Genomic DNA, 17,181 nt, shown 5'->3' on the forward strand with positions numbered 1-17,181 from the left:
TTCAGTTGATGTTGTTGTTGTTGTAAAGATACCCTAGAGCTGGTCCAAGTAATTATACTTTCAAAAGCATCTGATGCACATCAGAACCGTTTTTGTATGTCACCACCTATCAAAGTGTGCCACAAGTTTCCAAACAAGATACCACACAAACACACCAATGGCCTTGGAAGTGGTATCAGGCTGGAACAACTTTTCCACTTTGATAGTGCACTGTGGTATACGAGAGTGCATCTTTTAAATTTTAGATCAGGTTATTGTCGAATGATGCCTATAGAAAAACTGCTTCACATTGCATCAAAAAATTGGGAAATTTCTTTTAAACACCGAAAAGAAATTTCTAGCCACCTTTCTCCGAGTAATAGCGAGTCATACTCGAGGGTGGAAATTACTGAGAGGGGTATATATCGAGGGTAAGGCACATGACTAAAGATGATAATAAATGAATTTTGGTTGTTTCTGTACAAGTACGAACTTGAAAGGGTCTAGATGGAAGTGTGGTTAAATGCACAGAACTATATTGGAGGTACAGTGCTCTAGAATTTCAGAAAGTTTTACAACAGTTTACATGAATACCTGGGGTTGAAATGAGGAGTGTGAAATACATTGGTTGTGAATCTGTGATATTTGACGTTGCAACCAGTAGAATTGGAGCATTTCTTAACCTGACAAGCTATATTCGAAACTTTATTTGAAACAATACGATAAGGGATCAAATCGGGAAAATCTATTGTACATTAATATGAAACACTTTTAATTTGTATATGACTTATGCTCAAGCTTTGATTGATTTCTTGGTTTTCTTCTTCAACAAAGGTTTACTAACTTTATCTTTATTCTCTTGTTTACTCTTCTTTATAGATTTCTTAATCTTTGATGAAAACAATTCAGGAATTTCTGTTGGGTTAGCTAATTCAATCAAACCTTTTTCAAATTCACTTAATTTGATATTTTCAGGTAATCCTTCAATTGAAACATTTGATTCTTTAGCCTTGATTTCTTCTTTATCAGTTGGTTTAACATCATCTTCAGTATAAACAGTATCTAATTCATATAATGGTAATGCAGGTGATTGATTAGTTTTAATGAAGATTGATCTTAATTCTTCATTTTGGAAATGTTCAATAACTTGTTTCAAAACAGATTCATTAATAGTTTCAATGGAACCTAGGTTCACAGATAAATTATTACTTCTTGGAAGTGAATACACTATTGAATTTGAAATTTTATTAACTTGATTTATAACTGATTGAATTGAGAAATTTTCTTTATTAATCTTGATTGGAATTGGTAATTTTTTGGAATCATAGAAAACTTTACCTAATAATTTTGGTAATGTTGTTATTAATGAATCATCTGCTAAAAATATATCATTTAATGAATATAATTCTCTTCTTTTTTCATATTGTTTATAAGTACTTTTTAAATCAGATCCAGTTATAATTTGTTCAATTAATGAATTTAATTCAGATTCTTCAATCTTTTCCAATAATTCTTTATCAATAACATCATCTCTTACAAATAACACAATTTTTGGTTGTTCTTCATTTTGAGGTTTATCTTGAATATGAATTAATTTTGGTTTGAAATTTTTCTTTGAAGTAAATAAATTTTTCTTTGTGAAGATAATTTGTAAATCATTACTTAATTCATCTTCAAATAACTGAGCTTTTGATTCTTCTTCTTTAGTTGAATTAGCGACAAATTTTTTCAATTCACTTAAAGCTTTTGAAATCTTTTTATCATCAACTAATGATTTGACACTTTTAGATACTGCAACTTTTGGTTCTTCTTCTTTAGCATCTGGAGAAACATCTTCAACGTTTAAAGCTTTGACAACTTTACCCTTTGGTTTTCTAGCAGCTTGTGGTTTCTTGACAACCTTGGTTTTGTTTGTAACTTTTCTAGCCATCTTGAAATCTAGAGAATTTGATTGTTCTTCTTGATCCTATGCCTTCTAATAAATTTTTCTGATCAAATAAATTTTTTTAAAAACGATGAGAATGATAAAAAAAAAAAAAAAAAAAACACTGCTACACGTGATCCGTCACATGACTATACTTTCTGTCAGGGTAAAATTCGTGAAATGATCTCGAGTGAAGTTAATATATAAAAGGAAAGTAAACCATAATCATCAATCAACTTTATTCTCGGAGTACACGAGCCAGAATTTATTCAAAATGGTATGCCTTCAATTAAATCATTATGACTTCTCCAAGGTTCATAGAAACTAACATTCATTTCAAATAGGGTAGAAAGAAATCATCAAGAAAACCAGTCAAGAAAGTTGTTCAAAAATTAGATACATCATTCAATTGTTTATTTTGTAATCATGAAAAATCTATAATATGCACATTAGATAAGAAAAACAATTTAGGTTCATTATATTGTAAAATATGTGGCCAAAATTTCCAAACAACTATAAATTCCCTAAGTAAACCTGTTGATGTTTATACTGATTGGTATGATGCAACTGAAGAAGTTAATAAAGGACATGCTGGGTCCGATTCTGATGATGAAGGTGCTGGTTATGATGAAACTACTGAAAGAGCAAAAGATAGCAACTTCATAGAGGATGATGATGAAGAAGATGATGGGGATTATAGTGATTAAGGATCAGTTATTATAGTGTGTATATTAGGGAATCAATATTACAAAAGTTTGCATTAGAAAGAATATTGTAGTGAAAGTTACAAGCGATAGTGTTTTTCAAAAATGCATAAAATAAAAGTTATCTCTAAACTAATCAAATAAATATATTTGTTTTCTTTTTTTGTTTTTTTTTTATAAAATCTTTTGTTATCTTTCCATAATTAAGTTGAGAATTATATCAAGATAGATACAACCCTCATAATTCTTGTGGTTTTAAAATCAATCTCTACTCATAATAATATAATAAAAAAACAGAACAATTAATCAATAAAACAACATTCTTTTTCCTGTTTCTTAAAAAAAAATATCAATAAAATAATTTAGTAGTAGTAATAATAATAATAAATGTGATGAAGGGAATAATAATGACAAATTAATTAAGTTTTCCAAATGAGTAAAAATTCAATAATAAAAACCAGCTTTTTTTTTTCTTTCTTGTTTATTAAATGTTTTTTTAAAAAGGGCTCCTTAATTGAAATGTTTTTCATTAACAGATTCTGGGAATAAATCTTCTTTCAAAGAGATACCTAATTCTTCTCTAACGGTTTTCAATTCATCCAAGTAAGCTTTGTATTGTTCAGCATTTTCAACTTTGTATTTCAAACCTTCGAAAACTCTAACAGCAGTTGGGAAATCGTTAACTCTTCTTGCGGCTCTTAAAGCTTTTTCAATAACAGCTGGAGATGGAACTAAATCATATGAGAATGCATTGTTTAAAACACGTTGAACTTCAAATAAATCATAAGCTTCTTCAAATTCTTTTTCGAATCTATGTTGTGGAGTTAGTATAAGGGGCTTTGAATAAAACATTTTTAAAAATGGTTGTAAACTTACCTAGCTGTGAATTCTTCAAAAGTTTCTTCATCATGGGCACCAGAGTAGTTTCTGACGGCTGAGATTCTGTTTAAAGTGGTTAATCTTAAAGTTGTGCTTGTTGGACGAACAGTTGAGATTATTGAACGTTTAACAACTGGAGTTCTCAAGATTTGTTTGATTGATGAGGAAAACATGGTATATGTATGGGGTTTTTATTTAATAATCTGAATATGATGGAATGATGATCTAATTACTCTTCTATTGTCTTGAATAAGTAATTGATGTTAAGTTGAGCAAATTTTGTATCCTAAAGGGAGATTGATTATGATCAAGATCTAATTGAGAATAAAAATTAGCAAAATTGGTGGAAAAGAGGATGAATATGAAAACTTGTTGGAGTTAGTGGTTGATAAATCCAAAAAGATTGTTGTTGTTTAGTTGTTTCCAAAGGGTTGGTTATTAGACGATGATGATGATGATGATTTTTTTTTATGGTCTAACCCAGTCTGAATTTCTTCAGCTGATTATTGGTTGAAAAAACTTTTTTCAATTGGCCCAATTCTTAGTGGCCGAATTGGGAAGGTGCTTAACTATGGGGGAGCGCCGGTTACGCAGCCCCAATACTTGAATTACATAAGTTTCACTACAGATATTACATAAGATTAACCAACCCATAGCTAATACTATTATAGGCTCCTTTAATAGATATTCTATTTCACAATACACTATTATTAATTGAGTACTACTCGCTTAACAGTATCGTCTCATACTCTGATCGTCTGTGTACCCCATATTTCTGCCTTTGCGAGTGCTCTCATTGGCTATCACATCGACTGATTTTTGGTTCTGGAAAGAATCGAGCCTTTACAGTGCGAGCAGGCTGACTACCCAATCGGGATGTAATAACGTATAACGTGTAATAAATAAAATAAATAGATAGGTGAATAAATAAGTTGTGGATAAATCCAATAAATAGATGAATAAATAACCCAATAAATAAATAAATAACGTAACAAATAAATAACATAATAAATAACATAATCTCTCATAGTTATGCATGCAAAATCTCAGAGATAACTTCTTCAGAGACACCATACCGTTGACAAATAGCAACTCCATATTTCAATCTTTCAGTATTTTTCAACTCTCCATTACTCTTAATTTTTGAAACTATCTTTTTCAATAACAACACCGCCATGTTCTTGTCAAATTTATTAGCCATAATCAAACGACCAACCTGAGCTCTCAAACTTGAACCATATCCCAATTTTGTATCATCAGTCAATCTATATAATGCTTTCAATTTGACCAATTCAATAGGTTTCTTAACATATGAATCTGAATAATTGATAATGGTTTCATTTTTTTGTAACAATACTTGATTTAAAAGAAATTTAGATCTATCATGTGGATGTTCTTCAATCAATTGTTTAGCCTTTTCAAAATCAGGTTCGCCAAACCTTACCAATGCATCCGTGATTTTCAAATGTAGTGAATCATAACGGATTTGCTCTTTAATGTTTGACAATATATAACCAATCTCCTCCACAGAACATGACCTTGAGATATAACGAGCCAATGATTGTAATTCTGATCTGGTACGACATTTACCAGTGTTCACCAAGATGGGTATCAATGTTGATGATAATGGGATTCCTGATGATAAATATTTGATGTATAGGGGAAAATTTGGTCCAGATATTTTGGTTATTATAGATTGTTGAAGTTTCAATGGTAATTTTGTTAACAATGGTGTGATTTTACGGAAAGTTTTATCACATAATTGATAATTAACAGCTTCCAAAATCCATTGTATTTTTTCAAATTGCCTTTCAGGTATCTTTGACTCTTTTGTATGATAATTGGATTGTTCAATCTTCAATTGTTGAGTAAACAATACTGATAAGAAGGATGATTTTGTAACTGTTGGTAATCTGGAAACAACTTCACCTAGTAATTGTGAATCATTTGCTAGATGGAAAACAGTAGCCAAATAACTAACCTCAAATTTGTAAACCTGATCTAGATTATTTGCAACCATATTTTGAGCAAGTTTTAATAGACCTGAATCCAAGAACTTTTTCAAACAGACATTCTTCAATGCAAATACAGTCTCCTTATTGGTCAACTCCTTGATTGAATTGTTAAATGTGTAAATGTTTTTACTAAATTTTTGAAATGTCAAAAGATCAATAGGACTTAAATGTCTTTCATTATTTGAAATAATAACTTTTAAAACTCTGTTCTCAAAAGTGGTTGGTTTGGCCATTGTTTTAGTACTCGTTGTATTTTTAGTTTTATTCTCAAGACCAGCTTTAATCACTCTATAAACAACACCATCATTACCGATAACTTTTCTTCTTTTCAAATGTGAAAACCCTCTTTCCAAATCACCAGCTTTAAAACATTTCAAGCCCAATATCAAATTGATATAATCAAAATCAGTCTTCCAGTAAGGTTCAGGTAGCACTCTGACATCTGCAACTTCCTCTATTACTCGACATAGTTGAATCATTTTCCATATATCTTCAAATTTGTACTCGACCCCATTCGAAACCATTATTTCTTCATTGTTTGTCAATGTTGTGTAAACAAATTTGAACAAGGTATTCTGATGATCCAATAATTCATACAATGCTCTCATCAAATCCAAAACACCATATTTCAAATCATGATCACTTCTAAGAGTGTTGAAAACTGTAGCGCATAATTTTTCAACATCCAAATCACCATTTCTTCTCATTATAATTTGATTAGTAACTTGACCAGCTTTTGTGAAATCTTTATGAGTCAATTGGAACTTAACCCATTTCAACACAAGATCTTCACTCAATGAATCACAAATATCTTCTGCAGTTTCTATTCCTAATTTAAACAAAGTATTCTCCACAAACTCAGGCTTAACTTTCAGTAAATATCTATAGTCTAATAGGCAACTTAGTTTCACATGATAATCACTTGTTTTGTTTAATTTCTCTAATAGTTTCAAAGGCAATAGATTGAAATTTAATTGTTTTGTTCTTGTCTGTTCAACTCTATCGTTTTCAACACCAACGTCTTCAAAACTCTTCATCCCATTGATTAATTTGTCCAGCATACCATTCACTTGGTCCTGAGCATCATCCTTCTCCATTTCGACCGGTTGTTGCCTGATTGGTGTACCTCTTCTCAGAGTTGAAGCTGGAGGTATAGGGAATGGGGGTATACTAGGTCCAGGGATATGTTCAGCATAGTAGAGCTTCCTCCTTGTAGATGTATTCTGTAGTCTTCTTCTGGTGATACCTAAAATGTTCTTCGGTATCAACATGTTCTCATAACTATGATACTCACGTTGAAAAGAGAGAATGTGTTTTGCAATTAAACTTAGTTGTACCTGTTTATTGTTCATGATCCCTCCTCATTCATCACCACCACCTTTGGGAAAACCACTAGCCACACACCTGAACACCAGAAACCTGAGTGTGGCTAGTGTCTTTTTAAAGTGGGTGTGGCGCATGGTGCGCGGCGCCTACTTTATTTTTCCTTGACACTTGCTGTTTTGGCAGAGGGATTTGTACAGTTTCTTAAAAGGGTTTATCAAGGTTTTATTCGATAGTGTGTATGGAGCTCCGCGTCCGCTTAAAATTTTACAAAGGTCCCCCAAAAAAAACTCATATATATATATATACCTCCATGGTATTCCAGTCAAATATTATTATATAAAAAGCAGATATACCACAGTGCTTTGTGAATTGATTTGTTGGTGTTAATGTATTAGTAATTGGTTATCTCAAATGTCAAGATCAGTTTATTCATATCAGCCTGATGAGGCTGATGTCCTTACATTATCAAGACATGCTACAAAGGAGATGAACCTATCATTAGGTCAAGATGACCTTGAAGTTAAGTTTGAAGGCGAAGGAGATGATCAAGAAAATATCAATGAGTCAATGTCAATAACAAGAAAATGGATGATTGCGTTAATTTTATCAATGACTTCAATTTGTGTCACAATGATTTCATCTGCTTGGTCCATGGCTTCTGAAAATATTATAAATCATTTCGGAATAAGTAGAGAAGTTAGTATACTGGGGATCTCTTTATATATTTGGGGGTTAGGAACTGGACCAATTTTCTTAAGTCCAATATCTGAATTTTATGGAAGAAAAGCAACTTATATCTTTGGATTATCATTATGTTGTGCTTTTGAAATATTGACTGCATTTTCTCCGAATATTGGTGGATTACTATTTGGGAGATTTATGTCTGGGTTTTTTGGATCTTGTTTCCTAAGTGTTGCAGGTGGTACTTTTACCGATATGTTTAAAAAGCATGAAATTGGTGTTCCTATATGTGTTTATAGTTTGAGTCCATTTTGTGGACCTGCTTTGGGTCCTCTTGTTAGCGTTTTCATTAATGAGAACCTTTATTGGAGATGGACTTTCTATGTCTTGTTGATTTATAGCGGAGTGATGCTATTACTGATAATTTTACTTGTTCCTGAAACTTATGTACCTGTTTTGTTGATTAAAAAGGCCAAAAGAAAAAGACAGGAGACTGGTAATGATAAATTCTATGCACCTTTGGAGATCAAACAAAAGGAACAATCACTACTTGCAACTGCATTTTACTCATCCAAAAGGCCTTTCTTGTTGTTACTCCATGATAGAATGATGGCTATTTTATGTTTCTATTCAGGTTTAGTCTTGGCCATTATTTACTTGTTTTTTGTTGCATTCCCATATATTTTCAAGACAGTGTTCAATTTCAAACCTGTTGGTCAAGGTTTATCATTTTTGGGTTTATTAGTTGGTATGATTATTGGAGGTTTAACTTCACCTAAATTTCAATCACTTTATAATGAAATGGTTTCGAAACACGGGAGACCAAAATCTGAATATAGACTGTATCCATTGATGATTGGATGTTTTCTTTCTCCCATCGGGTTATTTATCTTTGCATGGACATCATTTGCCAAACTACACTGGATGGGAGCTATGGTTGGAACAGCAGTTTATGGATGTGGTACTAGTTTGATTTTCCAAGGTATTTTCGGTTATACTGCTGATGGTTACCGACTATATTCTGCAAGTGCAATGGCATGTAATAGTTTGGTTAGAAGTTATATGTCTGGCGTGTTCCCATTGTTTGGGTTACAGATGTATGAACACATTGGTGCTAATTGGGGTGGTAGTGTTTTGGCATTTGCAACACTGGCAATGATTCCCTTTCCATTCCTTTTCTACAAATACGGTGAGAGATTGAGAAATAAGAGTCCTTATGCCTGGAGTATGGATTAAACAACTTGTAATAATTGTATAGCATTGATATTTGTGTATAAGTATTATCGGAAAAGTGCATATGCTCTTATGTAATGTCGGATTTATGTTTCGAGAATTGGATTGGAGTACCAAAAGAATGCAGTGACATGAAGGATTAGAGACCATTGAATTCACAAATTGGCAGCTTGGAAGTATACATCCATGAAATCAAAGTGATACACTCATACTACCAAAAGGTTTTCTAAAGGTTATTACTACTATAGTGGCTTTTAATTAGCCGACTTACTAATTGGTGCATGATACAATAGGATGCCATGATCATGCCTATTTAGCTTATGCTCTCGGTTTTGCTTTTAGCTATTATTAATATGCATTGTACGGGGAAGAATATTTGTACAAATAGCGCCAAATATCCATATTGCTTGAAGATTTGTTTCCATTGATTATGGCCATAGAGAATTGATTCACATTATGAGCTCCTCAGAGAATTCAGATCATCTAAAACTCGAAAAGAGTGAAACGCATGAAGAAGACAAGAGCATAACATCAACAAACAATCAGCACCCATACTCGTTTCAGCCTGATCAAGTAGATATTGATGCTCTTTCGAGACAAGCTAGTCGAATAGCTAGCGAACAGTCAAGATCTTGTCAAGATTTACAAGCTTCAAGTGAGGATACAGTGCTCAATGATAATAACAACCTTTCAATAGAGAAAGATCCAAATGAAGTGATTTTCGATGGAATGGATGATAAGGAGAATATCAATGCTAAGATGTCGTTCTTTAGAAAATGGTCTATTGTGTTAGTTTTATGCTTTGCAACCGCCATGGTCACCATGCTTTCATCTGCTTGGTCATATTGTGAGCCTCATATCATTAAGGAATATCATGTTGGTAAAGAAGTTGGCGTATTAGGTATCTCGTTAATCATGTTTGGATTAGGGATTGGTCCAATGTTACTTAGTCCATTATCAGAGTTTTACGGTAGAAAGCCAGTATTTGTTGGTGGATTAATGCTTAGTTGCTGTTTTCAATTCTTGACAGCCTTTGCACCTAACTTAGGAGGTATATTGTTTGGAAGATTCATGTCTGGGTTCTTTGGTTCAGCTTTCCTGTCAGTGGTTAATGGTACATTTACTGATATTTTTGACAAGAGTCAAATTTCTTTACCAATCGCATTCTTTGGCGTTGCCCCATTTGTTGGACCTTCGATTGGGCCTTTATTCAGCGCTGGTATAAATAAGTATCTCTTCTGGAGATGGGTATTCTATATTATGTTGATGCTTCATGGTGTTGCTCTTGCTTTTGTTATCTTGTTTGTTCCTGAAACTTATGTACCGGTGCTTCTAGTTAAGAAAGCTAGAAGGTTAAGAAACCAAATTGGGAATGATAAATTATATGCAGCTCTTGAGAAGGATCAAAGATCAGTTATAATGACACTGTTGAAAGCTCCAAATAGACCATTTCTTTTACTACTCCGTGACCCTATGATTGCAGTTCTATGTTTTTATTCAGGTTTAGTGTTAGCAATCATCTATTTATTCTTTGTTGCATTTCCATATGTTTTCCAAACTGTGTTTGGATTTGATGAAGTCTCTCAAGGCTTATCATTTATTGGCCTTTTAGTTGGATTATGTTTTGGAGCTGCTACTGCTCCATCATTTCAAAATTATTACAACAAGATAGTGGAGAAAAATGGTGTTGCATATCCTGAAGATAGACTATACTCACTAATGATTGCTAGTATTATATTACCAATTAGCATGTTTATATTTGCATGGACATCTTATCCCCAGGTTCATTGGATTGGTCCTATTATTGCTACAGCCATTTATGGATATGGTTGTAGTTTAGCATTTACAGGTATCATAGGTTACACGGCTGATGGTTATAAATTATACTCAGCTAGTGCAATGGCTTGTAATAGTCTTGTTAGAAGTTGTATGGCTGGTGGATTCCCATTATTTGGATTGCAAATGTATAAAAAGATGGGTGTTAACTGGGCCAGTTGTTTTCTTGCATTTTTATTTGTCTTGATGATTCCATTTCCTATAATTTTTTACAAGTATGGTAAGGTTTTGAGAAGCAAAAGTCCTTATGCTTGGAGTTTGGATTAGATTAAATGAATACTATAATAAAGGTTAACTTTCTATAATTTGTGACATACTAGAAAACGACGTTGCGGTTACGGCCCGGTAATAGAAGGTTATTTAAGGAATTCCCCGAGCGCATCTTCGTGAAAAAAAAATGTCAAAAAAACCTTTAATTAACCAAGACACGCTTTACGGCATCAATTTAAACCACAGTTTGGCAAAAGGAAAATGCATCTAGTCAGTTTAAAAGTGTCAAATTCCCTAATATGATCTATTCTCCTGTCTTTCTACTCCAAGTTCCTCGGGGATAGTTGCTAAACATCATGACTGATCGTATAATATTACAAAATCTACCATCTCAGATAACTGCAAGTTCATCAAATCAACTTGCCTCGGGTTTTAAAAGAAAAGAACATGATCACATAAATAGTAAATTGAAAAACCTCAACTCAGGCGATACAGCAGTTTCAATAGAAGAATCAGCAGAAGAGGAAGATGCCAGTGAATTCCCAGACGGTGGTGTAGCTTGGCTAGTCGTCCTAGGTTCATTTTTGGGATTGATTCCAGTGTTTGGTTTATTGAATTCTATTGGTTCTATTCAAACCTATATTTCATCAAATCAGTTGAGTGGGATCTCTGGTTCAGTCACTGGTTGGATTTTCTCGATATATTTAGCTATTGCAGGTTATGGATGCGTTTTCAGTGGTACATTATTTGATAGATTAGGTAGAACTTTCCCAATGCTGATTGGGACTATATTGTATTCTGTCGGATTATTTGCAACTGCTGAATGCACTACTGTTTATCAATTTATCTTAGCATTTGGTGTGTGTGTTGGATTGGGTACTGCACTGAACATGACACCTTTGATTGGGTGTGTTTCACATTTTTTCTTCAAGAAGAGAGCATTAGCAACTGGTATTGCAACTATTGGTGGAAGTGTTGGTGGTATATTTATGCCAATTATGTTGCGTAGACTATATGTCAATGTTGGTTATAAATGGGCCATTAGAATTCTTGCATTCATTTGCACATCCTGTCTTGTTAGTTCTTATTTATTGACTAGAGAAAGATTACCAAAAGATGAAGAATACAAGAAATTACCATTCTCAAAGCAGCTAACTACTTATTTCACAAGTTCACTTGACTTCAGAGCTTTGAGAGATAAAAGATTTTTGTTTTGTGTGCTAGCTATTCTATTTTCAGAAATGTCATTAACTACAGCTTTGACTTATCTACCAGAATATGCTTTACATCAAGGAATCAATGAAGATAACGCGTACTTGTTGGTTACTCTAATGAATGTTGTTGGTATTTTTGGTCGTTTCATACCTAACATCTTTGCTGATAAATATGGAAGGTTCAATGTTATGATCACAACAAGTGTTGTTGCAACCATTTTATGTCTAGTGTTATGGTTGCCTTTTGGGAAGAATCATGCTGTGTTTTATGCATTTTGTATGGGATTTAGTTTTTTTACAAGTTCAATTTTTTCATTAACACCAGTCTGCTTGAGTCAAATTTGCAAAACCAATCAATTTGGGGCAAGATTCAGTACTATGTACTTCTGTGTTTCCTTTGGTAACTTGGTTAGTGTTCCAATTGCAGGAGCCATTATCTCAAAGGGTAAAACCAACCAATATAACCATTTTGTGATCTATTGTTCCATGGTGTCTGTTGTTGGTGCTATTTGCTGGCTGGCTTCAAGGTACTACATTGTGAAAACAAAGATCTGGTGTAAAGTCTGAAAGCTCAGGCTAGTATAGATAAAAACGTGATTATAGCATTATAATTCTGTGTAGTTTACTTTTTGCCATGGTGATGAGATGCCAGTCGCGACATTTTTTCAATTTCTAGCGTGTGAAGCTCAAAATGTCAACAAACAAAATCTCACCGCGTGTAAAGCCAAAATCAAAACAAATCTCTTCTGAAAAGAACCAACAACCAAACTATTACCACAGCGGCTAGCTCTCAAGCTAAAAAAAGAGTACCAGATACAAGGCATAACCGCGGCTATGAATAGGAGCTCCAGCAATCAAAAGAAGCAGAGAAGGAATCCCTTCAGCGCCCCAATAAAGCTTCAAGCATCCCAGTCCCAACTACCGTTCTTTACCAAACCCTTGAGTAAGTCATCTTCCAATTTGGGTGAAAAGAAGCCAGAGGAACCATTGGGTGCTAAATCATCTTCCAGCTTGAATAGAAGCTCATCAACTCCAAACTTTTTCAATCCAGGACCTAAGTCCAAAAGTTCATTATGTCAGATGAAGTCAGGCTCGTTTGATGATAGTTTTGACGATGATGATGGGTATCTGAATGAGAAACCAATCAACCTGAAACATTCGAAACCAGTTGGAAGCTTCTTACCACAGAACAGCAGAAATAATATAGAAGTATCAACAAAGAATATATTGACACCGCCAACCTCCACAGAGAGTCATCATAAACAGTCTTTTACACAACCCGCACAACTTTCAAGACAATCATCTTCAGCTTCTTCATCTTCCGGAACACAGCCAAAATTTAAGCTTGGGTCATTAAAGAGTCCTTCAAGTCAATCAACTTTGAACTTTGGAGGAAGTCAACCAACTAAAAGGAAATTGAGTCCATGGGACAATAACGTAATTTCAACAAAGACTATTAAGAACCCAAGGTTGAAGGAAACAAAGCCATCATCGGCTTCTTCGTCTAATTATTCTTCTGCCTCAACAAAAATTAAATTAAGTGATGAACAATTGAAAGTTCTTGACCTGGTTGTTAAAGATAATAAGAATGTTTTTTATACTGGTTCAGCTGGTACTGGTAAATCCGTCTTGCTAAAAGAACTAGTGTCACGTCTTAAACTCAAATACTTGAGAGATGGTCCTTCAGCTGTTGCTGTTACTGCTTCTACAGGTTTAGCAGCTGTCAATATTGGTGGTATCACAATTAATAAATTTTCAGGAATGGGTATCGCAGCAGAACCTCCTCAAAGACTTGCAGCACGGGTTTCTAAAAACAAACAAGCATCAGAGAGATGGAAGAGAACAAGGGTTTTGATTATTGATGAAATTTCCATGATTGATGGCTCTTTCTTGGATAAGCTTGAATATGTTGCACGGTCTGTTAGAAAAATTGCAAAGCCATTTGGTGGAATTCAAGTTGTATTAACTGGTGATTTCTTCCAATTACCACCAGTTCCAAATAGAAATGGACCAGCGCCATTGTTCTCTTTCCAAGCAAATTGTTGGTCAGAGTCTATTCATAAAACAATTCTATTGAAGCAAGTTTTTAGACAAAAAGATAACTCATTTGTGGAAATGTTGAATTGTTTAAGATTGGGTGAAATTACAGATTCGATGGCTCGATCATTTAGAGAGTTATCCAGAGAAGTTTATTACGAAGATGGCATTGAACCAACTGAGTTGTTTTGTACAAGAAATGAGGTTGACCAGGCTAATTCAAAACGTTTACGTCAACTACCAGGCCAACTTCAAATATTTGATGCAGATGACATTGCGGGAACTGATTCAGAGAAAAAATCTTTGGAAAATGTTATGGCTGTTAAACAATTAGTTTTGAAAGAAGATGCTCAAGTTATGATGCTCAAAAACAAGGATGAAACACTTGTAAATGGTACAGCTGGTAAAGTTATTACATTCTTCACAGCAGGTCTTTTCTTAAAGTTCAAAGTTCAATATAGAGATTATGAACTTGATAGTGAAGAAACCATTAAACAATTGAGATTAATTTCAATGTGCATATCTGAAACACAGATCCCTGCTAAGGTGTTAGAGTATGCACAAACAGCACAAAACCCAACATTCTTTATGGAACTTGCAACACTTGCGCTGAGAGAATCAACAACTCACTTAGCACCATTGGTCAAGTTTTCAACTATTTTAGGCCCAAGAGTTGAATTGATTGAAAAAGACGATTTCTTTCCAGATTCACAATCGGAAACAGGTTGTAAGCGTTCACAATTTCCATTACTGCTTTCATGGGCATTGTCTATCCATAAGTCACAAGGTCAAACAATTGAAAGAGTCAAAGTCGACTTGACTAGAGTCTTTGAAATAGGTCAAGTTTATGTTGCATTGTCAAGAGCTGTTTCTAAAGATAAGCTTCAAATTGTTAATTTTAGAGAGGATAAAATCAGATCAAGTCCGATTGTTAAAAGATTCTATTCACAGTTGGAATCGTTATAGAATCCATTGGAGTTTGATAATACAACCACACAAGGCATTTATAAAAAAGTTTATTGTGTAGATCAAACTTTGGTACACGGTAAATCTGAAAATTCGCGAAATGAGGATTGAAGAAATTTGAGTCCGCTAGATTCCTGGTTTTTTTTCTGTGGAAAAGTTTGGGATTAGTACCTTTGAAAACAACTAATATTAGCTTGCTGAAAATTACATTGAAAACCAATCGTTATTGTTAATAATTTTTCTCACAAACTTTTGATTTTAAAGCTACGGTGGTTTCTTTTTGTGCTGTCATTTTCCTCCTTCATTAACGTTAAAGGACCCCCTTTTTTCGCTTCATAAATTGACGTGTTGAAGTTACAATTAAATTTACAAAAATCAATTACAAAGTATATACAAACATGACTGAACCAGAACGTCATAGCTTCAATGTGTTCCATCAAGACTTCACCATTGATAAGAGATTCGAAGTTATCAAAGAATTAGGACACGGTGCTTATGGTATTGTTTGTTCAGCTCGTTATTCCGAAACACCAGATGTGACTGTTGCCATCAAAAAAGTTACCAATATATTTAGTAAAAAGATCCTGTGTAAACGTGCTTTGAGAGAATTGAAACTGTTGAGGCATTTTAGAGGCCATAAGAACATTACCTGTTTATATGATTTAGATATTGTCAACAAAAATAAGTTCAATGAAGTGTACCTTTATGAGGAATTGATGGAATGTGATATGCATCAAATCATTAGATCAGGTCAGCCGTTAACTGATGCTCATTATCAAAGTTTCATATACCAAATTTTGTGTGGGTTGAAATATATACATAGTGCAGATGTTTTGCATAGAGATTTAAAGCCTGGTAATTTATTGGTTAATGCTGATTGTGAGTTGAAAATTTGTGATTTCGGTTTGGCAAGAGGTTATTCATCAATTCCTGAAAAAAATGCTGGGTTTTTAACAGAATATGTTGCAACTAGATGGTATAGAGCTCCAGAAATTATGTTAAGTTTCCAAAGTTATACTAAAGCTATTGATATTTGGTCAGTTGGTTGTATATTAGCTGAATTATTGGGTGGAAAACCGATCTTCAAAGGTAAAGATTATGTTGATCAATTGAATCAAATCTTATATATTGTTGGTACACCACCAGAAGAAACATTGACAAGAATTGGCTCTCAAAGAGCACAAGATTATGTTAGATCATTACCATTTATGCCAAAAATCCCATTCAGTAAATTATACCCAGAAGCCAATCCGGAAGCTTTAGATTTATTAGATAGAATGTTATGTTTAGATCCAGCTAAAAGAATCACAGTTGAAGAAGCTTTAACACATCCATATTTAAAAGTTTGGCATGATCCTGCAGACGAACCAATCTGTGCCTCAAAATTTGATTTTAAGTTTGAAGAAGTTGATGAATTGGATACAATGAGACAAATGATTTTGGATGAAGTTGAAAGTTTTAGAGAATTTGTCAGAAGACCAATTGAAGATCAAAATTTGGAATTATCTAACCCTCAAGCTATGGAAATTGAGCAACCACAACAACAAATCCCTCAACAAATTTCACAACAGGATCAAATTCAAGATTCTTTCCAATTTGAATTACCTCAAGATCAACAACAGGAGGCTTATTTGCAACAACAACAGCAACAGCAACAACAACAATACACCCAACAAGAACAACAACAAATATTTAACCAACCTGGGTTATTTAGTCCATCTTTTGAAAGTCCAGTTGGACAAATAGGTATCCCTCAAAATCAATTTAGAAATGATCTGCCACCAAGACCACAAGAAAATAACATATATTCTGAAGATTTTGCTGGATTAGAACAAGAATTAGAATTTGGTCTTGATGCTTTTAAGAGAATTTGAAGGTATTTAAATAATGATAGACTGAGGAAAAAAAAGATTAGGTGTCAAATTCAGGATTTGAGTTTGGTGATTAGCTCTTTAGATAAGTTGTGTTTTTATGTTTTTGGTTTAATTCGATGCGGTTTAATAATATGTACTTTTAGAATAAGCTTTGGTAGATCTTTTACAATTTGAAGTATTCACATAATAAAACGTATATGTATAAAGTCATATTAACACACAAATCTGAAATATATAATAAGGTTAAACGAGGCACAAAAGAAATCATAAGCTCAAAACCAGGACAAGATATAAAAAAACAGT

The 17,181-nt window shown here is 33.5% G+C and overlaps 8 protein-coding genes across 8 annotated transcripts; 5 read left to right on the forward strand and 3 right to left on the reverse strand.

The window, feature by feature from the left end:
• Positions 1-772: 772 nt before the first annotated feature.
• On the reverse strand, positions 773-1,909 carry CIC1 (Cic1p; the record flags this gene model as incomplete). Its single annotated transcript, XM_019184884.1, has 1 exon — positions 773-1,909. One exon carries the CDS (start codon positions 1,907-1,909, stop codon positions 773-775), a length of 1,137 nt encoding a protein of 378 aa, XP_019038064.1.
• Positions 1,910-2,177: 268 nt separating this feature from the next.
• Positions 2,178-2,610, forward strand: ELF1 (Elf1p; the record flags this gene model as incomplete). The annotated part of the gene is made up of 2 exons (XM_019184885.1): positions 2,178-2,180; positions 2,248-2,610. 2 exons carry the CDS (start codon positions 2,178-2,180, stop codon positions 2,608-2,610), a joined length of 366 nt encoding a protein of 121 aa, XP_019038065.1.
• Positions 2,611-3,117: 507 nt separating this feature from the next.
• COX6 (cytochrome c oxidase subunit VI) lies at positions 3,118-3,659 on the reverse strand (the record flags this gene model as incomplete). Its single annotated transcript, XM_019184886.1, has 2 exons — positions 3,118-3,418; positions 3,484-3,659. The coding sequence occupies 2 exons, from the start codon at positions 3,657-3,659 to the stop codon at positions 3,118-3,120; spliced, it is 477 nt and encodes a 158-aa protein (XP_019038066.1).
• An 857-nt stretch (positions 3,660-4,516) lies between these two features.
• WICANDRAFT_79405 (uncharacterized protein) lies at positions 4,517-6,772 on the reverse strand (the record flags this gene model as incomplete). The annotated part of the gene is made up of 1 exon (XM_019184887.1): positions 4,517-6,772. The coding sequence occupies one exon, from the start codon at positions 6,770-6,772 to the stop codon at positions 4,517-4,519; it is 2,256 nt and encodes a 751-aa protein (XP_019038067.1).
• Positions 6,773-7,457: 685 nt separating this feature from the next.
• On the forward strand, positions 7,458-8,744 carry WICANDRAFT_84568 (MFS transporter; the record flags this gene model as incomplete). Its single annotated transcript, XM_019185731.1, has 2 exons — positions 7,458-8,558; positions 8,604-8,744. 2 exons carry the CDS (start codon positions 7,458-7,460, stop codon positions 8,742-8,744), a joined length of 1,242 nt encoding a protein of 413 aa, XP_019038068.1.
• Positions 8,745-9,197: 453 nt separating this feature from the next.
• On the forward strand, positions 9,198-10,844 carry WICANDRAFT_63369 (MFS transporter; the record flags this gene model as incomplete). The annotated part of the gene is made up of 1 exon (XM_019183535.1): positions 9,198-10,844. The coding sequence occupies one exon, from the start codon at positions 9,198-9,200 to the stop codon at positions 10,842-10,844; it is 1,647 nt and encodes a 548-aa protein (XP_019038069.1).
• Positions 10,783-12,940, forward strand: WICANDRAFT_93557 (MCT family MFS transporter). Its single transcript, XM_019186418.1, has one exon. It carries the CDS (start codon positions 11,144-11,146, stop codon positions 12,566-12,568), a length of 1,425 nt encoding a protein of 474 aa, XP_019038070.1. The 5' UTR covers positions 10,783-11,143; the 3' UTR covers positions 12,569-12,940.
• Positions 12,941-15,402: 2,462 nt separating this feature from the next.
• On the forward strand, positions 15,403-16,878 carry SLT2 (mitogen-activated serine/threonine-protein kinase SLT2; the record flags this gene model as incomplete). Its single annotated transcript, XM_019185732.1, has 1 exon — positions 15,403-16,878. The coding sequence occupies one exon, from the start codon at positions 15,403-15,405 to the stop codon at positions 16,876-16,878; it is 1,476 nt and encodes a 491-aa protein (XP_019038071.1).
• Positions 16,879-17,181: the final 303 nt, after the last annotated feature.

The sequence above is a fragment of the Wickerhamomyces anomalus genome, assembly GCF_001661255.1.
Source record: "Wickerhamomyces anomalus NRRL Y-366-8 unplaced genomic scaffold WICANscaffold_4, whole genome shotgun sequence".
Lineage (NCBI taxonomy): Eukaryota > Fungi > Ascomycota > Saccharomycetes > Phaffomycetales > Wickerhamomycetaceae > Hansenula > Hansenula anomala.